The 11,263-nt window shown below is 39.7% G+C and overlaps 1 protein-coding gene across 3 annotated transcripts in view; it reads right to left on the bottom strand.

Annotated features, from left to right (window-relative positions):
• GRAMD1C (GRAM domain containing 1C) overlaps positions 1-11,263 on the bottom strand; it is a 43,064-nt gene that overhangs the window by 885 nt on the left and 30,916 nt on the right. The window contains exons 9-16 of one of the 3 annotated variants that reach the window (XM_085301425.1): positions 8,985-9,128; positions 8,054-8,172; positions 7,316-7,458; positions 5,473-5,576; positions 4,534-4,713; positions 2,931-2,988; positions 2,224-2,334; positions 1,315-1,420 (exon numbers count right to left, since the gene is read on the bottom strand). In XM_085301425.1, coding sequence (XP_085157551.1) covers positions 1,315-1,420; positions 2,224-2,334; positions 2,931-2,988; positions 4,534-4,713; positions 5,473-5,576; positions 7,316-7,458; positions 8,054-8,172; positions 8,985-9,128 — 965 coding nt within the window. Of the gene's footprint in view, positions 1-1,314; positions 1,421-2,223; positions 2,335-2,930; positions 2,989-3,629; positions 3,890-4,533; positions 4,714-5,472; positions 5,577-7,315; positions 7,459-8,053; positions 8,173-8,984; positions 9,132-11,263 lie in introns of those variants that run through there. The other 2 variants (XM_085301424.1, XM_085301426.1) reach the window with 2 other exon arrangements.

The raw sequence follows: 11,263 nt of genomic DNA on the forward strand, positions 1-11,263 counted from the left end.
AAAAAAAAAGAAGTGGCTTATTTTAGTCATAGTTAATGCTCATAGCAAATACTTTACAGAACATGGCAGCTAGACACGATTGTTGTATTAATCCTCGGTCCTGCCAGTGCACTTTGGGGTACAAAGTATAATTACATTATTGCTAACCCTCAGAAAACACAAGGTAACAGGACACTAAAATGCACCAAGACTTCTAAACAAAAAAACAAACAAACAAAGGTGATGAGATGAAAAAGGTGGCTGAATTCTCACTCCATTCTTTTAAATGTTTCACTCACTGTGCACTTTCTACAGGCATTTTAGCACTTCAAATTAGGAACTGTTTGGGTGGTAGAGAGAAAGGAATGAAGGTGGTCAAGGAAATCAGCAAATTCACTTCCATAGTGAAGTTTCCAACACTCACAAGCTTTTTCAAGTTATGATCAGAGTGGTTAATAAYAGATTAATAGCAATTGTATGCTAAGACAACTCTGAACATGAAATATCAAAAATGGCTTCTTCTTCTATTCTCCTTTAGTGCATAGGAAAAGAGCTAATTGCTGATGGAGAAGTACATGTCAACTCCCCCACACCTTCCCTAATCTGATAGTTCTCTGTCACATTTTAAGATTTAACACAAGAACTTAAAAATCAGTACATCCATAGGTTATAAATAAAATCAAAGTCTATTTCCTGTCCTTCACTTGCTGAACTGCCAATTCAACCTAGGAGTTTAGCAGTCTTGAACATCAGGATCAGAGAGAAACAGCATCCCACAACATCAATTCTACACAGTATTTGTAATATAGAAGAGCCTGGAAACCACAGCRTAAATGACTGGGGAGAAGGAGGGATAAATCCGTAGCTATAGCATTGCTCTCCCTTCTCCCAATACATACTGACTGTATGTTTATCTAGGAAGGTCATGGAGAGCAAAGGATAGGATAAACCTGCATGAAGAAACCTCATAATGTGCACAAATACTTAATGCTATGCTTTGACTCTTCTTAGAAGTGGGAATCATTTTTGAATTACTTCAATCTTCRCTTTGTCATGATTCATAACTGCATCAAAGTATCTCATCAATAAATTTTACTTGACRGCTTTAAGAGAACCAACATGAATATTAAATCTTAGTTGGCAGGGGGAGGGCAAGAGAAAGATCTATCAGAAAGATGAACATTGCCTCCCCACTAGACTCAAGCCTAGGATCAAACTGAGGTGAAAGTAGTCACAAAGCATTTAATTTGCATCACAAAACATCAAGCAAAACCTATGATCAGGCAAGGTGGAAGAGTTAGGAAGAATATCATCAAGAAAGATTAGGTGACCTACCTGCTCAAGCATTTCAATTGAGTCTCTCAGCACTCCCTTCACATGCTTAACTTGTTCTTTATCATACTGATGGATCTCTTCTTTTGATAACATTTCTGGAGACACGCTGAAAGAAATTGAGATTACATCAGAAGCACAGAACAAGCAGACCTCTACGCTTATCTATTAAGCAGTTTCTCTACCATTTCAAAAAAACTCATTCTTTTCCAAAAGCCACAAAGAAAGGGTCTGCGGTTGAGCTTCAAACCAAATTGTCTTAGAGATACAGCCTCAGACCTATGTAGGCAATGGCCACCAAGTATAATGCACTCATTGTGYTTGCAATTTAGTTTCCTCACACTTAAAAGGATAAGAGTTTTAAGGAAGTTACTTTAATGAGTTCTGGAGATTATCCTGGGACAGTCACTGCATGACCTCCATACTCATGACCAGGTTATGTTTTTTTTTTTAAGCTTGTTTGCCATTGCCACATCCATGAGAGGCTGCAACATCTGAGCATCTCTGAGTCCAAATACAAGAGGCACCTACCATGGAAGTTTAAGGGAGAGGGAGGAATTTAGGAAGAAGTTCACAAATCTAGAGGGTAAGAGAAGGTAAATGAATCTTTAAGATTACCTTCGAGGTTATTCCATGTTGATTCTGTGATTAGCGCTATGATATTCACAGAAGATGAGTCAAGTGATAATTGCAAGCTAAGGTTAACTCTCCCCAAAAAAATAACTTGTCAAGAAAGTTCAGTGTTGCAGGTTGCAGTCAGGTATGTCATTGGATATCAGCAGACCCCAAAGGGTTAACAAACCTCAGTAGCTTTTGAAAACTTATTGCCAAGTTTCATTGTTCCAGATCTATTTCTTTAAATCAGATTCTGGCATAAGCCAAGGAAGAAATTAATGACCAAATTCAACTTACTTCAGAGTGCTTTCTTCCTGAAGCTGGACATGATAGAGGGACTGAGCTGCATGCTCTATCTTTGACAGTTTGAGAAACAGTGTTATATTCAGCAAAACCAAGAGCAGCAAACTATACAGAGACAACAGAACAAAACTAAGTCAGACCATGTTTAAATCATTCCTGTTGCATTCCTCTACAGAAACAAGATCTGGGCTACAGAGAGCTAGGAAGAAATGTGAATCCCTTCTGAGCAAAAAGGACACAAGACAGTGCCTTCTGGGGCACTGGGGACATGAGACATGGGACAGCACCAAAAATTCTTAGCAAGTAGCTTTGTCATAGGTTGCTATTACATAGTTTAAATAGCAGCAGGGGCTTCTCTTGGACATAGTTTAAATAACAGCAGGGGCTTCTCTTGGAGCTTTTTAAACTAGAAAAGTAAATACTAGGAAGGTCTTTTTAAAATTTTTTTTTTTTTTAGGATCAGACATATGCCAGCCACCAAGGTAGACTTGTTTGGCAATTCAGCATTTTCATTCTGCACATGTCACCTAAGACAACCCATTCCTCTCCCAAACCCGAGTGCACCCATTCCTACATTGGTAATAAGCTAGAATCCTATCATGCTATATGCAATGTTAAATGCAAGCAAAGTACAATCAAATACAGATGAAGACTAAGACGAGCTCAAGTCAAGCCATGTTTTAATGCAAACAAGTACTTACAAGATACTCATTACTACAATGATGGTAGTGGTCCTACTTAGAGGATCTCTTTTTCTTCCTAGGGGGCATGGGAGAGAAGGTGGTTAAAAAAAAAAATCCTAAAGGATACCTGCAGATACATGTCAGTGCCCAGCATCTCATCAAGACAGAAAAAGACAACAGATATGTTGGTGCATAAGATACTCCCCTACATTCACTTGATGCACCAAAAGTCATTTCCACAGCCAGCTCAGACAAGTAAGCTGGGCAGTCAGACCCTTCCACCTTGAGGAGCATCTCCCCCTCCCCCCAATGATATGGTGCAGAGGGCACAGTTTYGGGACATGTTCACTATAAGCCCAGATATCCTGAAAATGCAACAGTCCACCCCCTTACTAACTCTCATTCAGCACAAATGCTGCCAGTCGCATTTGCAGAGATACCAGCTTGCAGTGTAGCTCTTCCACTTGCTCTTCTGAACGTATTGGTCTTGCTATCAATCAATGACCATATACAATTCTTCTTTAAATTGTCCCACAATTACCAACTTAGCTTAGGCATCAGCCTGAGGACAGCATTACAGTGGAGTGAAGAGCATTTGCTAGTCATCAGACAACAGGACCTGACACCAGTGAGGGACAGGTGGAAGTGTACATGTCCTTTCCAAACAGAACAGACGTCATCCACCACTGTGGACAGGCTTATCTTTAAATTGAATTACCTGTTCACCTAAAACAGTTCCCGATATTTTTGTTTCCTGCCCTGGAGAAGAGGAATACATCAAGACTGCAGTGTGCACAAACACAGACATGCTCACCTGTAAAGGTGGAGCAGCACTGGCAAAGCTAAGCATTTTGGAAGTAATCTCAGGGAAAAAATAATCCATTGCACATGCTGTTGATCCAAATGCTCTGAGGCTATGCCCAGTGTTGTCTCCTCTTTCAAAAAGGGCACTTCTACTTCAGTGTTCACCATTTGACCTGTGTCATGAAATTCAGCGATCTTTGGCACACATTAGTGCACATATGTTCTCAGCTCTGTAGGAGCAGTTACTGTATACCATGCATGAATCCAAGTCAGTCTGTTGTGCTTAGTGGCAGTAGAACTGCCAGAAATGTTTCAATGACCCAGAAATCACAGAGCAAACAGAAAAGATTGTTTAATATGAAAAAGAAATTGAGTATGAGATTCTACAGCCAAGAGACGATGAAGCTTTAGCATCTCATGACTCAAGCATCTAATTCAAAGAAATAAAACAATACATTTTTTCAGCAACTTCTCAAAAATCAAGTTTAATTTATTTCTGATCCCATCTCATTTTCAGTTCTAGGCAGCTCCAGTGCAGCATTAAGGGGGGGAGGGGTGTCTTTTTTTTTTTTTTTTTTAAGAGGAAAACAGGAGAGGTTGGATTAGGTTTGACTGCATGAGATACTCATCGAAGTGACAATGCCTRCCCCAAATCTATTTTATGCAAGCTTGAACATGCTAAAGCATTTGCTATCACACCAATTAGATGAAGACAGTGATAGTAATATGTACACAAGTGTTTCTCTTGAACCATTTTAATTAAAAAATATAAAATTTTCAAATGCACTTTTTGGACATACGATATAAGAATTCCTACCTACTATGCTGCCCTGTGACTCTAGTCCCATGTCACCAGAGGAGTGCTGGGATGAGCGTTTGGGAAGTGATTCTGCCAGACTCCGATGTAAAGTGCGTCGCCTTCGTCTTAGGGCAACTAATTTTCCAGAATCTTCTATGGATTGATTTATTGCATATTCCTCCATTAGCAGATTTGATTCTGCAGCAGAAAATAAGGCTCCTTAACCTTCCCTTTGAAAATGAAATCTGGAAAAAGCCTACTGCCAAAGACTTAAGTGAGTTACAGTGGGTGACAGCGAGAAAAAAAAATAGGTGTGTCTTCTGGTAAGTGACCTTAACGCAGGTAACTGACATAAGTTATACTTTAACCTGTATTACCCAGCCTCTTTGCTGTACTGTACTTAACACACAGATACAATGTACATATTTATCTTATGCAGGATGTTTTAGTGGATATGCTAGGCTGCAGCTGAAAGAGCAGCTCCCAAGATGCTGTTAGACTGAGACTAGGAACTGTGTTAGACTAAAGCCTGCAACTATAGCTGGACAGGCTGCTAACAGGTGGCTGGCTCAACAGGGAAGACGAAGATCACCAAGACTTTAGAAGTGAAGCAGATGTAGCCAGGGAGCCTGCCAAATGCCACTGCTTCTCTTCTCACCCAAGATCAAGGAAATAATTGGATTAAAGACAGACACATGCAGTTCAGGGTAASAGCTTTTCTCTTGCTCCTCCTGCTTCCTTCAGAAAGCAATAATTTACAAAGTATACAGGAGCCCTTTGCTAGTGTTAAGCCAGGCTTCTCTTTGCAGGTATACTTGAGAGGAACTTCTGACTTGGAAATTCCTTTGGTGTTACCTTCTTTTCACACCATTCCTTAGGGAATCAAGTTTGACAGACATGAAGACATACACAGGGAAGACAGCTTCCTTATTCCATCACAAAGAGCAAAAGCCTCACCAAGTTGTTTGAAGTTCTCCTGTATGCCTCCCCASGTGTTCTTCTCAATTACAGATTTAACAAGGCCCCAAGGCTGTTTTTTGTACTTTACTTCTGCAGAAACCCTAATAAGGAGAACAGAATAATGAAAAGAGTGCTCTGCTAGGTGGCAAAGTGATAACAGAACTCTCTCATCAGAAGCAGGCCTCAGCCTATGATGTCCATCATCTGAAATACCAACTGGAACCACCCCAGCTTTCCATCTGAGTAGCACTTTAAAGTGGAGAGAGATGGACACTAGCAAAGATAACACATCTAGCTAAAACCTCAGGAGATTATGGGAAACATTTTGAAGTTTATTTTCCTTTCAGACTCAGAGCAKCAGATAAAATTTGTCTCTGCAAAGTGTTCTGACTGACACAAAACATGTGATAGGCCTCAGATCAGCAAGTCTTACTTTTTATTCTATATGTGTATACATGAAGGTTTACATGGGTACAGCAATGGCAGCAGGTGAAATTCAGTATTATCACTCATGTACCAAATGCTAAAAAGGATCAAGTTCCTACTAAAGTAGCTGGAAATTAAATTCTCATGCTCCCAGGAAGACAGAAGGGAAGTTACATTCCTGCCTTGTGTTCCYCAGGTTAAGTTGATCAATAATGCTTCCAGAATAGAAAAGAATTGGAATAAGAATCCTTCAGAGTGTTGGTCCTAACATCTGAATGGATCTCAAAGCACTTCATAAAGGACAAAAGGGTGATTCTTTTAGCTAACTAAAAATAATAATAAAAAAATCTTACCCTACTAAAGTAGCTTACCCTTTAAGCTACTTTAAGTATTCATCCAAACCAATCTATACCCACTGATTCTCTAGTCTAATATAACAGTATGTTTCAAATAAAATTAGACTCATTTTAAACACAGTACCTAAAGCCAGCTTTAACAATAGGTTGTGTCTTCTGTTCTGTACATGCTTGCTTTGCATACTGCATTCAGACTAAGGTTTCTGCTCCTATCCTATGGTTGTCATGTCTCAGAAAACATAAATACAGCCCTCAGAGGAAAAAATAACTCACTAGGAGTCATTCAAGGGGTTACCCAAGGCCCTYTTCTTCCTCTTCACCCTCTCCCCTCCAGGTATACCACCAGTCTTCAGCACTGTCTAGCTTGAAACGAGCCAGAATGAAATCCAGGCTTGCCTACTTATCTGAGTAATCAAGACTTGTAAGATAAAAGGTCTACTAAGTAAAACCTACAAAAAGCTATTAAAAATTACACTACCAGAAAGTCTGACAAAATACAGTGAACATGGAACTTGATTGCAACTGGCATTTTGGTTTTGACAAGYGGGCAAGGAAAGGGAAGCATCTTTTAAGACTCCCTCATCTACCAGGAATCCAATGATGAAGACTGGTTCTCAAGTATCCTCATTGCAAAGACAGATGTTCCATTTTCCCTCTCAGCTTCCTGTGGAAAGCATTCTCCTCTGTAGGCTCTTAGCAGTATCTCAGAAACCACGTATCAAAATATCTTGCCTGGCTCTAATTTATTCCACTTAGACAAGTGCACTCTAAAAGCCACAAGGCTGTTTAGAACCCAGATCGCACTTTTGGAGATGAGTTCTGTACCACGTACAGTGTATATATGAGAGCTTGTTTCTCACTGAAATAATCAGATCCAGAGACAGCAAATACATGACAGGAGACACTAAGATTTTGTCAGAAATATCTCCAACTTAGCAAGGAATTGACATACCCTACATCACAGGCAGATCCTTTCCTAAGCAGATCTTTTCATTTCAGTGACCTATAACATGCATGCCTTGGCTTTTCCCCTCCCGCTGTGTACCACTATGGCTCACCGTAATCGGCACTTGTGGCTAGATGTGCGGCTGATGTAGTATCTGTTCACAGTGTAGAAATAATCATGGTAGGGGACATCATGGGTCAGCACCTCTGCATCTACTTGGTAAGATTGACCCTTCTGGCTCTGTTTATGCAGGACCTACCCATAAAGTAAAATGGGAAGTTATATTAATGGTATCTCCTTTTTCAGCCTGAATTCTTTAGACTAGGATGGACAACTCCAAGTGAGCTGGAGTAGGTAAAGCCTGAACAAGCATCATAAAAAATGATGAAGAATGGCAAGCATAGGAAAGAGAAGAGGCCTCAACTAGAGCCAATATAGGCAGCAGTGGTACCAACCTTCTTCCTCATTACCATTTCAAGTGCAAGATACAAGATGAGCCACTGCTACTGCTCTGCTTTGAGCTTGAGCTATGAGACCTTTCCAAAAATAATTCATTCCATTCCACTCCACTCCCCCTGCTTTCCCCTCCCCCCAATAAGAGGCTAATACTTCCTCCCATAGAGTCTGCAGGAGAAGTTCACAGCCATATATAAAGGCAGAAAGCCTGCCTCTCTGACTCCATCAGCATTTGCTCATTAAGAGTGAAATGGACAGCAAGCCACCCTTGGAAATGCTGTATTTAAGCTCCAGAACCACCCTGTTCACTGAACCCTGCTCTGCAGTCAGATCTGACAGATTACAGAGCTGATCTCTCCCTTRCCTTAGGGGACATTAAACAGACATACAGTACCTGTTTTTCAGTTGCAGTTGTGAATTTCCCACAGAGTGGATTGTTAATTGTTATAGTGTAGGTCAAAGTCCTCAACTGATTACCACTAGTATCTCTATTCCAAGGAGTTGAAACAGGATCTAGATGACAAATTATGCATGCTGAATCACACACAAAAAAATGCATCATGTGCAAAATTACCTAAAAGCATTATTTCTATCATTCAACCACAACCAGCTTAACAGCAGCAGGCATAGAGGCATGGTAAACTGACTGTAATTGTTTGTAGTCTTGCAGGAAAAGGGAAATTTGTAGTTTACTGRATGAACAAAACTGAGAAAGGAAATATGGTAGTTGAACCTGATGCTACTGAAAGACAAACTTGGGGAGGAGGTGTAGAGAATAAGCAAGCAAATGAAAATATGCCATTTCCCATCTGCTTAAGAAGTTGAATAGATTCACTCAGCATTTCCAAAAGCTTTTGCCACTTTGCCTTCAAAGCTGACACTGAATAAATATTAGCCTTTTGGACTTAATTTTCTGTTCTTATGATCTCAAYGAATAAGATTTACTCATCCAGAAAATTAAAGCCTGTGAGCATCATTTAGCACGCAATAATTTACTCTGTGCCAGCTGTACAGATTCCACCATTTCTGAGACATAATGTGATCAGAAATACCCCCACACAGTGCAACAACTTAACATCCTACCCAAAGCTCAGACATTATGGTTACAATGTTCTGGTATGCTGTGAAATGAGGTTCTACTCTAAAACATTACTGGTCTACACAAACAGGCCAGCTTTAAATATTATCCYTCACAATAGAACATTAAAATTGTAAAATTCACTTTTAAAGCAAGGAGAAACTGAAGTTCAACATGACCCTATTTACATTTCTCAGAGGCTGAAAATTTCAGGATATTTATAACACAGATAAAAGAAGCATATTACCTACTATACTCCTGGAACTGAGAAACCTCTGCATGAAGTGAGAATTGGTGAAGAGGATTTCAAACATCTTGTCTGCAGTGATGTGGAAAACTCGGTTTATAAAAAGTCTCCCATAGAGATCATTCTCTGAGACAGTCTCCTTCACTGCTAAGGAAAGGCAGAGAGATCAGGTTAAGAAAAGAACGATATTATATTAAAAAAAAACTTCCTAATACTCTAAGCTTTATTAGAGCTCATGCCCTTCCCAAGCTTGCATCAGCAATTGCCTCTCAAAAATTTAACAACCATGAGCCACTGTCACAGTTCAGCAGATTGTCTGTAAAAGCAAAGCCGGGGCTGATTTTCTAGCCCTCCCYAATTATCTCCCTTTGCAAATGTAAGCTGATAGATCAACATCACACAGTCCCACAACTTTAGTTCTCCYTTCAATGTTCTACTTATCCTACAAGAAACATCTGGGAAGATTRAAGTTTCATTTAATGTGTCTATTGCACAAGGGACAAAACAAGCAGAACAGCAAGAGCATGTTAGTTCATTTTCACTTGTGGCTTGTTTCAGACTATTGCTTTTAACTTATAGATATAGTATCCCTGTTCCAGGCAACCAGCTACAGACTTGCATCTCCCTCTGTATCTATTATAATCAAAACACAAAAGGTGCCCTGCTCCAGTTTACAGTACTGAAAGTACACCAAGAAACTTTCTCATCCTCCCCTATTTCAAGCCACTGACAAAGACCCCAATAGTTTACTGTGCCTGCAGCACTGAGTTTTGCTTTTTCTGCCTCTTGAAGGTTGCTGGTATGACTCAGCTTTGTGGTTTTCTCAGCCATTCTTGCAAAAGATAAAGGATAGAACTATAATCCTGAAGGGAAAGTAGCTTCCTGTGCCAGCCCCAATTCCATCTGCATATATTTTAGAAACAAGTCTATCTTAAGTTATTATCACAAAAAAAAGAAATCAAAACAAAACCAAAAAACCCTCCACACCATCAAAACCAAAACATTACTGAAAGTAAATCTTGGGGACAGGAGACAAGTCAGGACAGCTACCCTTTCAACTGCTAGAAATGAATGCTCAGGGCTAGCAAAGGTCAGTGCCAGTCACCAACACAAAGGTAGCTTGAATATCATGCTATAGTTCACAAGCTGTCTATAGGCTAGCATTACAGCACTTAAAACATTACTGTTTCGTAGCAGTTGGTATTGATAAATGCAAATGCAGCAACTAACACCATACAAACTCAATTCTGAGTCCCAGCAGACTAGTATTCCAGTACTTCTAGTCTGTTAGAAGAATCTGTAATATTCACACATCTGTTGCAAAATAAAAGTAATTTTTGACCTAATCATGCTTCAATGTAGGACCCCAGAAATGAAGCTTAAGTGACCTATTTTTATGTTTGCACAAGAGTTAATACTTCCTGCCTGTGCTATGTTCTGCTTATGAAATATCTATTCAGTTGCAGGGTAGAACAGAAAGTGAGCATGTATTTTAAAAGGCCTATTAACCGACCACTATGTAGTCACTATTTGCTAGCATACAGCTTCTGCTGTAAAGAAGTGTACTGCAGTGAGCTAGAAATCCAGCTTGGGTTTTCAGCCTATATTCACTGTACATCTAATTCCATCAAAATTCATTCTCTAGGTGAGCTGTAAGTTTGACTGCAGCTAGTAAGTCCTCAACATTATAGACCTCTATCAAATATTCTGGTGTTGACATGCTCTGACTACCACAGATCAGCTGGTTATTCTGGTTGAGATTTACTCAACTGGCCTTTGACATGCCCCAGAAATCATCACTATCACTTGAGAAATACAAAGGCCCAGATACTATCAAGTTACCATGCATCAGGTGAGCTTTGGCAGCTATTTATTTATGTGCTAGCAAATGAAAGATAATACAGATTGTTTTTACCTCGTGAGGCTTAGCTAGATAACACAATTTTACATTCACTTGTAACACCTGAGGACAGAGTTTTTGAGCTGGTGTGTTGTAATCTGATAAGCCACAGCAGCTTCTTATATGCCAAAAGCCCATGCATTATTATTTTAAGGTCCAGACTTTGCTACTGGGATATTTTTCTGCTTAAGCATGAGTCTCTTCTCCTTGAACTAAGCCTTAAGCTATAGTGAACTCTGATCACTTTGCTCTTAAAGTGAGAACATTCATGGTCTATAACATCTTTTACACTATAGACACAAAAGTTCCTGATACCCGATTTGCCTATGCATTGACTATTTCTCAGAAACATGATTAGACAGGCAGTAAGCTGCCAAGT

The sequence above is a fragment of the Rhea americana genome, unplaced genomic scaffold (genome assembly GCF_003343005.1).
Source record: "Rhea americana isolate MKP2758 unplaced genomic scaffold, rheAme1 scaffold_177, whole genome shotgun sequence".
Classification (NCBI taxonomy): Eukaryota; Metazoa; Chordata; class Aves; order Rheiformes; family Rheidae; genus Rhea; species Rhea americana.